Source organism: Mauremys mutica, chromosome 22, assembly GCF_020497125.1.
Source record: "Mauremys mutica isolate MM-2020 ecotype Southern chromosome 22, ASM2049712v1, whole genome shotgun sequence".
NCBI lineage: Eukaryota > Metazoa > Chordata > Testudines > Geoemydidae > Mauremys > Mauremys mutica.
Genome location: NC_059093.1, coordinates 13061374 through 13078784, shown reverse-complemented (window position 1 = coordinate 13078784; position 17411 = coordinate 13061374). Strand labels below are relative to the sequence as shown.

General features: G+C 50.0%; 1 protein-coding gene across 1 annotated transcript in view; it reads right to left on the bottom strand.

The window, feature by feature from the left end:
• The window catches only part of ADAMTS8 (ADAM metallopeptidase with thrombospondin type 1 motif 8), a 31417-nt gene extending 15955 nt beyond the window's left edge, over positions 1-15462 (bottom strand). Inside the window, exons 1-2 of the mRNA XM_044997256.1 lie at positions 14282-15462; positions 648-887 (exon numbers count right to left, since the gene is read on the bottom strand). Of these exons, the coding sequence (XP_044853191.1) occupies positions 648-887; positions 14282-14902 (861 nt within the window). The 5' untranslated portion in view covers positions 14903-15462. The remainder of the gene's footprint in view (positions 1-647; positions 888-14281) is intronic.
• Positions 15463-17411: the final 1949 nt, after the last annotated feature.

Below are 17411 nucleotides of genomic sequence, written 5' to 3'. Positions count from 1 at the left end.
CTCAAAATCTACCAAGTTCTCTCATGCTTGAGGCATAGACAAAATGAACTCCTAGATCATTGCTGTCTATAAATCCCATGGTTCTGTGATATGAAAATAAGACAGACAAGATGTGGCCTATTAACTGACTACTAAGTGAGGTTCCTCGAGCAGCTGGTTTTCTGAAATTCACGGTTATGGGATCTGTAGGTCAGTGGGTTTCCAAGCAGTTTGCATCTCTTCCTTTTCTCTAAAGTTCCCATGCCGTTGCTGGGCACCTGACGATGGACCAGAATGAACATATTTCATGGAGAGGAAGGACGGATGTATGGGTAAGCACTAGAGTGGGAATCAGGAGATCTAGCTTAAATCAGGAGATCCCAGCTCTGCCTCAGTGCCCCGGGGTTACCTCGGACAAAGTCATGTCATCTCTCTGGGTCTCAGTTCCCCATCACTGATATGGGAATAAGAGTCTGCATTCTATTTAGAATGTAAGAGCTTTGGAGAAAGGACCCTCTTTTAATAGGTATGCACAGCACCTAGCACTGTTAGAGTATTGGACTGGAGGGGTATAATTCTGCCCCCTCCTTATCTCCCTCTATGCTCCAGGCCATGCCCAAGGTAAATCCCATATGGAATCTGGTCTCTCAGTGGCTGAGACTACAGACCTGTCTAGTCAGCAGGACAGCAGTGTCGTAGTGCTCTGGGTGACGGTCACTAGCGGGGTTGAAGCTCTGTTGCCAGTTGCAAAAGTTGCGCAGTGTGAGCCCTCCGTTGTCAGACACTTCCGGCCCAGCCTTCTCATCCTCCACAACCAGCACCTTCACCACCACCAAGCTGACGGAGTTCTTTAGGCTAGGGTGCTGGTAGATCCGAGCAGCCACTGACATCAAGGTCAGAATGTGGTTCTGAAACAAGAAAGGCAGACGGACAACCAGGGTTAAACCTTGTGGAGGGGAAACTTCTGGGCCCAAAGTATGCAGTGTGAAGTCTGCCACTTTCTGTTCTCTCGCAGGGGCCACTCCTTAGGGTTTTATTAAGTCCTGGGCACTAGGGACGAAGCAATACAACCTTTGTGATCACTCCTACAGCGTCTAAAATGGACCCCTAGCAGACAGCATCCTCAATACGATCCACGGGCCACCTTTTCCACTGCCCCGTTCCTTGGGCAGTCATTTACGCCAGCCCAGAGTGGGCGTAAAATTCTTACACCTGCTCTGTACTGGTTTAAATTACAACTCAAGGTGCAAGGCAGGGGAAAATCACACCTCAATCTAGGGGATCTGTATCTCAGTCTTTGTCTGTATTACCTTTTGTTATAGCTTGGAGCACTGCTGATCCTCTGTATTGCAAATAACGTACTGCCGTCTGCAGCTGCTCAGGAGAAGGATGTCAATGATCTGAGGGATGTGTTTGTGCATCCTCAATTGTAGCATGAACCATGTCCTCATTTTCCAACCCCAGTCCTCTATAGCCAGGAACCAACCAGAATGTAACCACTTAAACTATACATTTTCCATCTCAGTGCTGTGTATGTAACACCCGCATATCTATGTGGTCAGCAGGGTTTGACCCGAGAGCCTTCAGCTCCAAACTACAGGCCTCTGCCAGTTGAGGTATAGCAAGAACTCTCTTAGCTAGCAGCAGTAGCAGGTTGTTAACCCCTATGTGGAACAGCCACTAGAAGGGGAAAGACACATACTTTGCAAGCATTTTAAAGATACAAAATCTTTAAGTACGAATATGGGGGGAGGGGGGAAGCAGAGGTAAAATCAATGTAATTCTGTCGACTTTAATAGAGCAACACCAATTTTCACTAACTGAGGATCTGGCCCCAAGTCTTCACTCTACTGTATGGTGGAGTATTTGCTGGTCTTTACACTCAGCTTCAAATTATGTGCTCTTTAAACACATTCTCCATTCCTGAAGGGTGGTCAGCACTCCTGGCTCAGAGATTCCTAGGAGGTACGAGCATAGCAGGAAATAGCCGAGTTTGTTCCAGCAAGCCCCAAGTGCTGCGGTACTTTAGTCTAAACCATGTGTGGGCGTTATACTCCGGTGTTATTATTTGTGAATGGGATTTGTTCCTATAGCACTTATGCAAGCTGCCAAGCATTCACTCAGGGGTTCCTTCTGCTTGGGCGAACAGGCGAACCAGAGGTTACCGAATACGTCAAATGCTCCAGCAATGTTTAGGTTGATGTAAACATCTTATCGGCGCGTTGAAATTCCTCCTCTGTTTGGCATCATCTCACGGAATGATATTCATGAGAAAAAAATGCAATCATTACACAACAGCATGAGTACTGAGAAAGAGAACGCTGCTTCTCTCATCCCAGGCAAATTACACTTTGCGGTCTCACCTCAGTGACTTTAGCATAATTATTTAATTAGATTAGATTCAGACATAAGGACTGAATGTTGCCCTCTTACACCTGTGCCAATCCAGAGCAGCTCAGAAGTCAGCAGAGCTGCTACAGATTTACACCAGCAGCTGAGACCAGAATTTGGCCCTGTGAGTTTAACAATCTCAGCTCTAGCTGGAGTGAACAGTATCCTGTAGTATGGAACGCACCAAGTTCTTTCCCTCAGTGGGGAATAAACAGCTCGCAACACTCACAGCCTTTCTGGGCCAGTGATTTGCATGGGAGGAGCAGAAGCACCATTTGCTTAGAAAATTAGTAAGACTCACCAATGCAAACATGTAAATCAGTGGCCATGATGGGCATCTCGCTAGCATCCCAACATTCAGTGGATCGGAGGTCTTGTCACAACACGGAGCCTCTGATGCACTTTGCGACTTTCATATATTAATGATGTACAAAATGACTTTCATCCCCAAGGATACCCAGGCACTTCACAGACTGTGTGTGGAGATCAGTCATTGCTGATAATGCAGCCACCTCTGGGGTGGAATGAGAGAGGTGTTTAACAGCAACGCTGCACAATACCGAAGGGTGTGAAGTGAAGAATACCACAATCAACTGCAACTGCAGGGAGCAGCAAGATTCAGGAAGTGGAACATAATTAACTAAATGGAAATGTGGCTGACACACTGCAGTCAGCGTATCCCTATTCTTATGAAAAGTGCCACTCCTAATTAGCAAAATGCGGTCAGGAGCTTGGATTTATGTCTCTTCTGAAAGACTAATTGGTCCACTGGGGGCATCTTGAACCAATGTCATATAAGCAGGACATTCCTAGTTATCTTAAATCATTCTGCAACATATTATCCTATCACAGACTAGCCACACGAACAGCTGTCTAATTTTAGCAATATGCACGTTAGTCAGATTCAGTCCATTACATTATAGCAGGCACCAGAACGAGTGAGGGGCGCACTCACTAGACCTGTTTATTCAGACTGACCAGAATTCCATAATGCGACATACAGTTGCAAAGCATAGAGCAGGTGCAGCAAAGAATTCACTATTGGGGCAAGAAGCATACACAAGGCTGTGCAACTTGCAAAGTCCTACTGTTACTGTACCAGGGGAAACGTGAGAATTCTTTATCTCTGCCTCAAGGTAAAGTCAAAATGGGCACCCTAATAAAAAGGCCACAGAGCTGTGGAATAATTCATCTGAAGAGGACTCCATATTTCACAAGACTGGGGTTGAAGTTGGCATAATGACCTCTAATTTAAAGCAGAAGGCTCCCCGAAGCACTTGAATGCATATGCAAACCATCCAGGGGTTCACATCACCCACCACTGAAATGCAGCTGTCTCTGGGGTGGAATATGATAGCTGCTTAGTAGAATATAGCGATCATTTGGCGGGAGGGGGATGAGGTAACAAAGGAGACTGGAACCAGAATGAGAATTTTGAAGGGTCTGAAAATAATTATCTATATTGAAATGGCCCAGACACCTGGGTTTACATTTCAGTTCTTGCAAAGAGTGCTATGAGATCTTTTCGGAGCCCAAAGATGCAGGATACTGGAGCATACTCTGGTGGGTAGGCTGGTTTGGCAGACCTCACAGTGGGGCTAGGGTTAAAATCTTATTTCCTGCCTGTATCTGCAAACATAGAAAAGAACTGGAAGGCAAAGATGGAAAGTGAACCAAACAAACAGCTATTTAGTGAAGATTAAAAGGTCAAATTCACTTGTTCCACCATCTGGTGTCTATTTATACCAGCGCTCTGCCTGTGCAGTGCATTCTGTTTCAGCATGCGAGCAAGGGCTTCCGCTGGCCTGTGATAGGAACCTGGCTGCTCTTGGGCGAGAAGCAAGCCACCTGCAGAAAGTCCATTTGACCAGCAGAACCCGTTCAGAAACATGTTGTAATCTGAGGGGTTCTGCAGAGGCCAATCACTGTGTTTTCACAGCCGAAGACAACATTTGAAGTTGTTTGATCCTGCTTGTCCACTTTCCTTTCTGTCACCCCAACCCTACCGGCCTCTGTATTAATGAAAATCGTCCTGAGGGAGATTTAGCCTCTCTCTGTCATTGGATCTCCATGAATTCCCCTTCGTGGTGTCCCTGCTGCCGAAGAAGCAGGGTTAGATTTAGGAAAAGGGTGGAATCAAGGCTGATGGGATCAGATCTGATGAGGTTAAAAATCTCACGAGACGATTTTTGCCACCTTGAATGGCATTGTGGGATCAGGAGTATTCTTGTGAGATTTCTGCCATCTTGTCAAAAAAACCTGCTCTCGAGAGTTCACCCACATCTTTATGTTCACCCACATAAAGACAATTGGTCCTTTTCCAGTCCTGGATCTGACCTAGAATTAAAACTGGAGGGGCAGGTTCCAATCTGGGGAGATAAATCTGGATCACTATCAAATTCTCAGAGGAAAGAGAGAGGAATCCTTCCTTTTCACCCAGTGCATTGGCACAGCTGCCTGGGCAGATGCAACAGGATTTGGCACATACTGGAATAAAGTGGTACGTTTCCACTGTTTGATGAAGCTCCCGGTAACTTTCCACCTCTCCTGTAGTGGTTGTGGAGTTGTGATTCTCTGCTGATTGCTATTGCGAGAAAACCAAATTCCATCCAATTCCCCCCAAAAGGAAAAACAGACTGGGGAACACATCAGAAAATGCCACTCAGTGACCCTCAGTAGCAGACACATCAGATTTAGGAAGTTAAGTGGTGCCTCAGTTTCCCTCTGGGAATGATGTTTCTTAATATCCCTAATGAGGCACTTGAAGATCTATGGCTGATGTACTGTGGAAGCCTAGATATTAATTATTATTAGGTATTATGGTGCTCCGGTAGTATTAACAGCTCCTGCTCAGCTGAGTTACAAAGCAAATGAGTTGCCTTTCCAGCAAGGAACCCACGTGCCCCATTGGTCAGGCCAGCAGCTCTGCAGCTGACTGAGGTGAAAAGCACAAACCATTACAGATCATGAGACTGCGTACAGCACAACACAGGGAGAAGGAGATAAGATGAGAGATAAGAACGTAAGTGGTTAGGTTTAATTTGATCACATCTAAGGATTTCATGTGACTAAAGAGTCTTGCGAAATGCCTCTCTGCACACTTATTTATCTGAAGCTGCACAGTCCGCTGAATATTGTCGGGGGGAAGGGTAAAAAAAATGAATGAAACTGTACACACACACACACACACACAGCCGTTGCTGTAGGGTTGTTTCAGTAGGATACAAACCCACTCAACCTGGTTTTTTACGGTTGGGTTATTTCTGTAGGACACCCCCCAGTTTGATGTGTTATTGTAGGACCCGCATTCTGATTTGCTATTGGAGGGTCGCTTTTTAAGCCAAACATCCTAACCGGCTGTGATTTTTCTCCTTAGAAGACAGCATTTATTGGAGGGGAAATAGTCCAGGGCATTCTGTATGCCAACAGACCACGGGAAGAAGACAGGTGGTCAGTTTTTAGGACTGACGAGCTCTGAAAAGGACCTTTAAAAGCCCCCCCCAGCAGCAAGCACTGATCTGATACTATGCAGCCAGATTTTGTGTGGAACTTGTTCCCCGAGCGTTTGTCCCTACAGCTGCAAAGCAAAACTCACTCCCTGCTGGTTGTCAGGACCTTAATCGGTTGGTGTGTGCAGTGTGGAGCCACGGGACTGGAGTGGAGCTCCTCAGGAGATGGCTCAGTATCAGCTCCTGTTCCCTAATGATACAGGCTAGCGGGAACCAGAAGGATGTTCCAGCCCCAGCTGGAATCCCTGGCGGGTGGGGAGCGAGGCAGCCTCCTCAATGTTTACCAAAGTCTCTGGGAGCTCTTGGCGTTTCTGCCAGGGCCTTGGCTCCTGCCTCTCACGCAACACCTCCTTCGGCAGTTAGATGGCCGAGCCAGGAATTTCCTAGCACAAAGCCAGGCTGCAGCCAAAGTAAGTTGTGGGCAGCACGGGGCCAGGAGGCAATGTGAACCCTGGCCAGTCCTCCTGCTTGCTGCCCTGCTCATATTCCTCACAGTCCTCTTTCTTCTCCAGCTCCTCTCCTCCCTCCTTTCCTACTCTCTCTCTCTTCCTCCACTCTCCTTTCCTTCCCTCCTCACTGATTGTTCCATGCTTAAGGAGTTGGGGATGCTCCGATGTTCTTATCCTCTGCTCAGAGTGTGTTCTTCATACACCCCCCCACCCCGTAACCTGACCAAGAGGCCTAGGGGAGGTGGCTCAGGGTCAGTACAGCTGGGCCTGGAATCCAACCTGCTTTCCTTCTCCTTTGAGATGACAGCATTTCAGTCACCACAGCCCTTTCCTGATCAGCTGACCCACCGCCCATTGCTGTCAGCAAATATCATTATCCCCATTTTACAGGTGGGCAAACTGAGGCACAGAAGGGTTAAAGTGACTTGGCCAAGGTGATGCAGCTTGATAGCGACAGAGCTAGGAATAGAACCCAGGCGGGCTGACTCCAAAGTTCCGTGCTCTCACTACAAGAACACACTCCATCCCAGAAGTAGAACCCAGGAATCCTGATGCCTCGTCCCCATCTTCTAACCTGCTAGACACACCAAATCAGAGAGATGAAGCAATGTCTGTTTTCTGAGGGAGCTTTGGACAGGAGCACAGTCACGTTTGTTTAGTCTTTTGCCACCACTGTAATTATTCCGGGCTAGGTTGTTTTCTCAGCATGTGGGAGTTGTGCACAGATCCTTAGGCATGAGATGCAGAGTAATCACAATGATCTCTTACACTGTGCCTTTCATACCAAAGTGCTTTATAATCAACAGGCACTTTGCCAGCAGCCACCTCTGGGGTCAGCTGTGGCAGCTGTTTAACATTATGCTGCAGTTCAGGAAAGGAAGTGGAGAAGATTCCCACATCCAGTGGGCAGAAATTGGGGGGTGCGGGGAGAGAATATATTGACCCTCTCTGGATTATGCCTCTTAAGATCCTTGCTCAACCTCATCCTGGACTTCTTGAACCCAGAGTTCAGGCTGCCAAAGTTATCTCACTTCCATGTGCAAGTGAAACTCCAACCAGGAACCCCGGAGTGGAGAAGCCAATGCATTGATGTGCTCAGCCACCCACTTCTCTTGCTCTTCCTTTTCCTCCAGGGCTGCAGTGAAAAGCAGCTGGAAACAGCCCACGTTAATTGAACCTTCAGAGATGGCCCCCGCGGATTGCGGAATGCCCCCTTTATCCAGCAATCAGATAAGGAGGGCTGGCTCCTTTTGTCAAGGGATTAATTGAACTCTATTGTGCAAACTGTGAAAAATCCTGGCATAAGCCTGGGAGAGAGAGCCGGCACAAGGCAATCTTAGCTCCATCTCAATCACATCTGGAGCCATCTGCTGTCACGGCCAGAGAGCACAGTGGCCAGAGAGCACAGAGTGGCAGAAAGGCAGCAAAGCAAATATCCATTTCCTCCTTGGAGAGCTACAACTGTCGACCTGCACTAGATGGAAGCCCAGGAAGCCTAGGGGATCAGACATCTAGTTCCCATTGGAATCAGCAGGAACTGTGCATCTCATTCCCCTAGAAGACTTTGGACATTTCACCCTGAAACTTTATGGGACACAGAAAATTCATCTGAGCTGGAATAGCCACTTGGTAGATGGGAACTGCTAGAAGCAACTCTACCAGCAAGATCTGGTTGGGTTTAGCTCACCTGCAAGGTCACTTTGAGGATCAGTTGGACTATGTAGAGGCTGTGCCCTGCTTGTCTGCACTAGATGGGAATTCGACTGTAACCCGATGCAATACAGCCTTGCTCCACAGACTGGGTCCAGTGGTTTAGCTACTGGCTGTTCTCAAAGGAACCAGATTGTACCAGGCCCAATGGAGCTCTAGTGCAGATCCCAACTGTATGGAGGAAACGCTACAGTCAAGGGTAGATCTTATGACTTACTCAGAACTGCTTATTTTATCAAGAGTCTTGTGATATTTGATGCTTTTTCTTCAAGCCCCAGCTGCTGGAGTCAGGGGATACCAAGAGAGTCCCAGTTTTCTTTGACAAGAACAAAGGAAGTTACAGAGAAAAGCTTGAAGGCATGACCCCAGTGCACCCTGAAGGCTCAGAGACCAGATGGCAAAGAAAAAGGACCCAACATTTATTATTGTTTGAAATCTCATGATTTTTAAGACCAAACTCTTGGAGTTGGCAACACTGTGCCCACAGCCAAAGCCCTTGCTCCTACCAGGCCGGCTGAGGTCACTCTCAAGTGAGTTGGGCATGCTAGTCAGGAGACTTGCATCTGAACCCTGACTCTGGCACTGACTAGCTGTGCTTCCTTAAGCAAGTCAAAGAGACCATCATTTTCAAACACACCCATTGCTTCGGGTGCCTAACTCCACTCCCCTTGGGCCTGATTTTCAGAGGCCCCATCGAAGTCGGCGGCAATTGTGGGTGCTCAGCATCTCTGAAATAATTAGGCCCTAGTCCTTTCCATGCCTCAGTTTCCTCAACTGTTAAAAAAAAAAGCCCTATTGTGCTAATGGTGTTCACCCACCTTTGTAAAGTGCTGTGGGGTCTCTGGAGGAGCCGTGCTGAGCATTGTGTGCCTGGTGCGGTTATTTGCATTTATCACTGTAGAATCTAGGCACTGTTCATCACTGCTTATGTCATCTTGTGAAGGTCTGAGCGCCTCCCGAGAGTCGCTGAGCGCTCCCAAGGCCCGTTGAGCGGAAAGTGCTCAGCACTGCTCAGGAGGTGCTCAGCACCTCTCAGGAACAAGCCCATAGGTGCAACAACAAATGCCCACTGGAATAATCTTATTCAGAGAAGTGATGAGAAATAGAGAGCCTTAGGGCCTGGTTCTGCTGTCACCTCCCCCTCTGAGGTCAGGACACTTATTCCTGGTTTACACCAGTGTAAAGAGGGAGCAGGATCAGACCCTTGCTGTCTGAGTTAGGCTAACAGCTGAGCTACTTGAGGAAGGATGGAGCAAATGGAATGGAATGAATAAAACTTTGATAGAACTTCCTTAATAGCAGCATAAAATTGATTATAACTTACACTGCTCTGACTCTCCCATTTCCTCTTATGTATATCCAATGCCTGATCGGTTACAGCTTATGTAAGAAAATAGCTTCTTACTATAAACAATGCTTTTGACCTTTAATAAATATTTGGTAATTAAAGTGTTGTTACGGGAAGAAAAATAACTATGTAAATATGGTCGCTTCTGTCTCAACATTTTTGCTCCCTGTGCAACTTCCAGTCAGATGTAAATGTGCTGCTCTCACTGACGCAAACAAGTTTGCATTCCCACTAGCTCAGCAAAGCCAGTTCAGCTAGGGGAGCGTGAGCTGGATTCTGAGCCGCCTCCTGGATTGCCAGTGGAGTTTCAGCTGCAGAACTCTTGTTACAGATCACGCAAGAAGCCGAAATAGAGCCGGTGAGTGGGACCATTTGGAATAACCGCCCTGGCGTGTGTAAACTCAGCACTAGAATGGAATGGGATTTTTTTCCCCCAAAAATGTTGATTTTTTTGACCATTTTCTTTCTGCCAGGAAAAAAAAAAAGGCCTCTCTTCATCCTGCCCTGCAAAATAAGCATCTTGAAAATGATATTTCCCTCCCCTTCCCCTTTTGGGATTAAGCAGAGAAATCAGTAGGAAGGGGAAGAGGGTGGGGCAGGATGGGGAACTGAATGAGGATTACTAGGGTATGCTTTGCCCCAGATGCTCCTCTGAGTTACATCTCTAAATCCTGAGGAACTCCCCTGAAATAACTGAAATAAGTTCAGTCTTGCTTTTGTGAAAGATGATGAGCCAGAATCCAACCTCAGTTGCAGAAAATGGAGTTACGCCATATTCCCCCTGAGAAGCCCTAATGCTTATGCTCCCGTCCCACTACACAGCTTGGTAACTTCCAATAGTGGATCGGGAGAGGGCCCCCTTCCACCCTTTTACACACTGTCCTGGGATCTCTTGCCTGAGAAGCAGCCTGTTTCCATGGCCCTCTGGTGGCATCACTTTCCTTTAAACCACGGTAACTAGCTTCTGGATTTGTCCCATAGCTACATCCTTGGCATGTCAGCATCCCATCGGTTCTAAGTGCAGCTCAGTGGCCGTGGTGCCATTGCGAGCTGCCTAGTGAGAGCTCGATCACAGAAACCCAGCAAGATCAGTTATTTGGTCAGAGAGCTGTTGATTTCATCAGCGTGTCTGTAGACAGCTAGGACCAGCTTCAGTAACTAGCTGGGGACAAACCCTACCACTGTTTTCAAGCCACTTGTTGCCCATTTGAAAGCAAAAATAGGACATGGAAGATGCAAAACCTCATTACTACTACTATGGTCTGCACTGATGGCCCCTCTCAGGGCTGGGATGGGAAATGCAATGGTGGGGTGACATTCTTATCCAAGGCCAAGTCTTTTTGCCATGGGCCCCAAACCTCAGGTTCTTGCGTTCCGAACGCTCACTGACTTTGTCTGATGAAGAACTGAGCAAACCAGTTAGGACCTTACGATTTGGGTCACAATGTTGCATCTAACAGGACTTGATCTCCTGCTATTTTGAGTGTAAGCTCTTCGGGGCAGGGACTTTGTCTATCTACACAGCACTGCGCACCCTACTGGTATTATATAAACAACAACAAACAAGGGCCAAAACCAGAGTCTTGCTGAGCACCCTCAAGTCCCACTGAAGTCAGTGGGAGTTGGAATGCTCAGCACTTCTCAGGATCAGGCCCATGCATGCTGGAACAATTAGTACAGTGGGGGTGCTGGGAGCCATTGAATCAAACCGTAAACCCTGGATATGATGGAAACCGCTTCCAGCCAGGGGGTGCAGAGCCCCCCCCCCCAGCACCTGTGATCAGGTCTCAACTGAAGAGAGCAGGAATGAGAATGTGCCCCACTGGGGACAACATGAAGGGAAGCCTTTGGGAAGGGGTCAGACCGCACCTTAATCCTGCTGGCTGCTTGCTTACTTCAGTCAAAATGCAGCACATGGGTTTCATCTGGCTGCAATTTACCCACCCGTGAATCCCACTGCTTCAATCTGAGCTCAGTACCGAGAACTACTTGTCTTGTCTCTTGCACATCCTCCCCAGTATGTGTGTGTATACACCCCACCCCCACACCCAAGCTGGTTATGGACCATTCGCCATTTAGTATCAACTGCTGCTATCCTACAGACGTTACTGTTTAACACACTGGTGCCAGTCTCTTGCACCGTCTGTCACTTTAGTACCTAAAAGCACGAGTGGGTCACTCAAACAACACGACGACAAACCTAGAATCAGTCCGGCCTTCAGTGCCAGATCCACCCTCGGCTGCAGAATACCTGCCACCAAAACAATGGCAAATACCTGCACAAGCAGGTGGCAGGGTAATATACTGAGTGGTGTGGATTCCACTCGGTGCCAGTGACGGCTGGGGTATATTTGCCTCCTGAGGCATGGTCTCCTTTCCCTCTATACTTGGGCAAGTCATGTCCCTCTGTGTGCCTCGGTTTCCCCATCTCTAAAGAAGGGGAGAGCGATACTGACCTCCCTTGCAAAAAAACTATGAGATCTGCAGATAAAAAGCAGTATAAGACCTAGGGATTGCGGTTATCATTACACTAATGGAAGTTACACAGGGATTTCCGGGGGTAGATTGTGTTCTGCTGTCTGGGGGCATACAGCACATTTAGACAAGAGCAGGTGGATTTCGTGCTTACACTTGTACAATTGCTCATGGTGCAGCTGATGGCTGGGCAGGTGGGTAGATGTTGGGTTTGGGCAGAGACTATAGCCCAAGGGTTTGAAAAGTGACAGTGCTGGTGACGGGGGCCCTGGCTGAGAGCCCTGGAGACAGACACTCTCTGTCCATACAGCAGGCTTGGCAGGGCATGAACCTTGCCAGAGAGCACCAGTCCCGACCTGGAGGGTGAGAAGGGAGATCAGCCTCCACAGCCGACTCAGTCCTTTGCCTCTCTATTCAGACTGAACACGTGGCCAATCAGTGCCATTGGTATGCTGCTATGGACACATGAGACCTGGACTTGTACCGGGCCAAGGACACCTCTTCTCCCATAGAAGAGAGAACGTTTCCCAGGGCAGGAGCACGGGGAGGAGTCTGTTTGCTTCGTGGCATGAGTGTGTTCATGTGCAGGGAGGATCTGCGCTAACTGGTAGCAGGTGGCTAACCTCAAGCAGGCTGGGGCATTGTTCCGCTGAGGCTTGAATTACTCACCGTCTAAAGCTGCAAGAGGGAATTCAGTTAATCCCTTTGCTTTGCAGCAGAGCATTTTCCCTATATATCCAAGAGACAGGGATATTACCTCCTTCTCCCCCTCTCCCCTCCAAACCCTGTCCTCAGAACCAGGGGGAAAAGTAGCACTTTCTCCTTGGTGAGATGTAGGCCTAGACACGGATCACTCCACTGGCCAGAGACACTTCCTTCACCTCCTGCTACAACAGCGTTTCCTACTTCCCCGGCTAGCTCTGTCGCCACGTGAAAGGTACTAGCCCATAACTGTAACAGCATTGTCACTAGCTAAGGGTGAGGGCAGATCCATCGCTAGCTGATCAACCCAGCTGCTCAGAACAGTCTCCACAGTTTTCCTTTCAGGCTGAAACTGCACCCTTTGTCAGCTCAAGAGTGCAACAAAGCTTCATCAAAACCCAGGCAGCTATCTTTGAATGACTCAGATAAGGAAAATACTATTAGTCTGGTTAAAACACCCCAAGTCACTGCACGTGTGTGTGTGTGTGTGCGCGCGCACACACACAAAGATCGCTTAACAGTAGCTGAGTTTTAAAATGCATCACACTTGGGACGTAGCTGGACCTCAGTGAGGGATATGCACATGATCATGCTCATTACAGATTTGAAAGCCCACCTTACAGATGCTGTAGATTAACTGGGCATAACCAGGGCTGGGAATGGGCGACAGGGGATGGATCACTTGATGATTCCCTGTTCTGTTCATTCCCTCTGGGGCACTTGGCACAAGCCACTGTCAGAAGACAGGATACTGGGCTAGACGGACCATTGGTCTGACCCAGTCTGGCCGCTCTTATGTTCACCTTCAAGGATCATCTCTTTCATTTGATATCTATGTCACAAACTCACACTTCAGTGACCCTTAGGATCTGAAAGCACTTTAGGAACATCAGTGAACCAGCCTTATGCCAAAAGCACAGAGAGTGTAATGGAAGACAATTCACTTGTTTGGAGGGGGGCGGGGGACCATGCTATAGTCTCTCATAGAAATATCTCCCTGCTGCAAAATTCAGCCGGGGGGGCCAAGACCCTATAGAAAGGGGCTCAGGTTTTTAGACCAATTTCTATAGCAGCCCATTAGTTGTCTGATCATAGGATGTTTCCATACAGGTAACAACCCGCCCTGGGAGCCGGGGGCTGCTGGCCATGTTTAGAACCCCCCTGGTCACCAGAAGGTGAATTCAGGTCTCTCCCTCCCCACCTGCCACCCAGTCAGGGTACCTGGAGAGGGACCAGCCGCAGAGCCTTTGCAGTCACCAGCAGCTCCCAAACCGGAACCCCTCAGGATCACCCCTGAGCTCCAGGTATTTCTGCTCGGTGGAGACAGGACCGAGAAGCCTCTAGCCCTTGTGGGGAGCAGCCGGAGCGCAGCGCTCACTCCGGGGCTTGGTTTCTGGGCTGAGACAGCAGGTTTCCTCGAAGCTCCACACCCTCCAGGGGGAGGCAATAGGCCGGGTTCCTGGGGAGGCAGCTCCTCGCCCTCAAGTCAGCGCGACCCCCGAGAGTGGCTGCTCCCGCAGTGGGGCTCACGCCCGGATCTCGGATCGGGAGGGTCCCCCAGGAACCAGAGATGGGCTGGCTCCTGCCCCCTCTCATTCCCACGGGTGTCGGGTCCCACTCGCGCCTGGGCTGATCCGGGGGGGGGGGTCCCACCGGCGCGGACACGCGCGGAGGGTGGAGAGGGACCTGCCAGGGGCTGGGGGGAAGCATCTTCTTACCTTCAGCTCTTCCCCGTAGAACTGGACCATGGACGCGTCCGCCACCAGCAGCGTCTCCACGAAGCGGGCCTCGGACACGAAGCGCCTGGCTCGGCGGCTGGTCCCCACGGGCGGCTCGCTCCCGAGCTCGGGAGGCTCGGGCGCCCGCCGCCTCTGGAGTCGGTGCGGCTGCAGCAGCGGATCGCCGCCCCCGGGGGCCGCGGGCTGGACCAGGTACTCGGCCCCGTCCACCAGGAAGGAGCCGCGGATGCCCCGGCACAGGCTGACGGCCGCCAGCGAGCCGGGCTGCGAGTTGACGGTCCCGGAGTAGAAGCATTTCCTCAGCCCCGCCTCGTCTTCCTCCGCCCGCGGGCCCGGCCGGCCCAGGCGCTGGATCCTCAGCCCGGGGGCGAGGAAGCTGGCATCGGGCGCCAGCTGCAGCACGAAGTCCCGGCTGAAGGCGGAGAGGCAGAAGGAGACCTGCTCTCCGCCCCGCGGGTCTGCGATCCTCACCGGCACCACCTCCTGGGAGTCCCCGGGCTGGCGGGGCAGCGCCCGGGCAGCGCCCAGCGCCAGCAGCAGGAGGGGGAAGGCAGGTGCCAGCCTGCCAGGCAGGGGCGGCTCCCGACGGGAAAGGGGCATGGATGCCACGGGCTTGGAACCGGCCAAGTGCGACGGGAGACCCAAGTGCCACCCCCGGCAGGGCAGGGCAGGGCGCGCTCCGCAAGCCGGCGTGGGACCGGCGCTGGGGAGTGAAGCCAGACGCAGTAGGAGAGGGAGAGATTAACGCCGGCTGGTTTAATTACCAGCACCAGCTCCCTGCACCTTTGCGAGCCAAACACCCAGCAGCTGCAAGTCAGCTGGCTGCTTGGGCAAGGTGCTGAGCCGGAGGGGGCTTGGGGAGGGGGCTTCGCACTCTCGCTAAGAGTTTGCGTCTCGCCTGTCTTCCCCAGGCGCTTCTGGCCAAGCTCGCCTGGAGCAGCCCCTCCAAAGCCTTTGCAGCCCCAAAGCAGGCTGCCGACGTCTCAGTATTTATACTTTCTTCCCCCTCGTTTGACATAAGAGGTTTATTTTTGATCTCGTACTATTCCACTTTCCCCTCCCCTGGGACCCGCAGGAGGAGGAGGAGAAGTGAAAAAGGAAAAAAAAAAAGTTTTGGATGGAAGTGGAGCCCAATCAGGAGCCAGAGGGACCCGCCTCTCCTGTTTAAGTGTCAACTCCAGCATCCCCGCCTCCCCACCCTTTTACTCGCTCCGTATTAACTCCTTCAGCCCAGCCTCTGCCGAGATCAAAGAGCCCGCTCTCACAGCAAGAAGCCCCTGGATTCCAGGGGAGTTAGTCCTGATTTACACGGAGATCAGACGTGGACCCTCCCCTGCCCCCCCCAGCTTACACCGGTTTCACCCCCACTGATTCCAGAGGAGTTGCTCCAGATTGCCATGTCAGAGTCAGACCCTTGGGGCCTGAATCGGCGCCCACCGATTGCAAGGAGAGCCGCCGAGAGCAGAATCAGCCCCTTACTTTTCAGGCAGCATTGTCGTCAGGGCTGAAGGCAAACTTGCTGAATCAAGTTTTCCTCTGTAGTCCACAATACCCCCCCCCCACCCCCATATCAGCCAGCGGCAATACACCCTGTGGTCCAGAAGCAAATGCTCACTGTCCCACAGGGAGTGCGGTCTCTGAACAGAACATCACACAAGCAGCTGGAGCCTGACGGTAGGAACGACGCTGTTTTCCTAAAGCCAAAATAAAGACCAGGTTTTATGGACTAGCTGGTAAAGCAGATTTCTAGTGTGTGCCTATGAGAATAAAATGACCCAAACCACACTGTTCCTTCCCCACCTTGTTTTGTGTGGTGTGCACCGAGAGGGGTATTCCTGAAACTATCCCATCTCATGATGTAGAGAAACAGAAATCACAGCTAGCTTGATGCCGGAGAGTCTTTCTAGGGAGTAGTAGAGTCCTGTAGCACCTTACAGACTAACAGACTTATTGGAGCATGAGCTTTCGTGGGTGAATCCCCACTTCGAGTGGGATTCCTAGATCTGGAAGCTGCAGGGGCAGGTAAGTCACCTGTTAGCATGTGCCCAGCAAGGAGAATGCAGAACACAGCTCCAACAGAAAGCCGATGTTCTTGGCTGGGAAAGTTCTTAGAACCAGGCAGCAGCTGTTGTGAAGGCAAGAGGGAAATCGCCCCCCCCTGTCATATATTGTTTCTTTCCTTCTAAGTCCCCTTTCCCACTTAGCCCCAGAGATACCAAAGCTTTGCATTTCTCTTCTGCCCCTTATTAAAAATTCTATGGAACATGATTGCTGGTGCTCCTTCTGCAGCCAACCCTATTGGCAATGGGCCTCATTTTAGCAACGTGCACCCTCAATTCTCATGAGCCTCAGTGGAGTTGCAGGTGCTCAGGATTGGGCCAGAACTTCCTTTCTCCTCCAGTGCATGAGACCCCAGAGATCAGCCAATCTAACCTGTGTTTTAAAGTCTAACCCTTCAAATATTTGAAAGGCTAATGTGGCATTTTGAAGCTCTAGGTACCAGGAAATCAAGTTTTATGGCCAAGACTTGGAAGGAGGGGGGACAGGATCATGGTTTACAGGATATTTTCCCTACACAAATGTCTTAGTGTGAGGAGTATTTACATCTGCCCCTCTCTCTGATGGTCTCTATTTAAAAACCACATCTCTACCTATATAGTAAACACACAGCAGTGTCTCTAAATAGAGTGCTACCCAGGGGCTAAGTTTCTAATTACTGCTTGTCTTTTTAAAGGGAGCTGTAAAAACAACATGGTGGTGATCCATCCGTGACCTCTCTCTCAGTGGCTCAGTATTAAACGTGCTCAGTTTACAAATAATGGTTCTCCGACACCTCACTATGGGATCTGAAAGTCAAGCTGGGACCTCTCTCACTCACCCATCAGCATCTACAATAAGGAGGCTGCTTCTGGATCTGAGCTGCTAATCCTTTTGCTTATGACAGATGAGCTAGAATGGACTCATGCACACTCTGTGCTTCGGAGGGGACAGAGTACTAAGATGTATATTTATTTAACAAACAAACCAACCCAAGGAGTCCAGTGGCACCTTAAAGCCTAACAGATTTATTTAGGCATTAAGCACTTCTTCAGATGCATGGAGTGAAAAT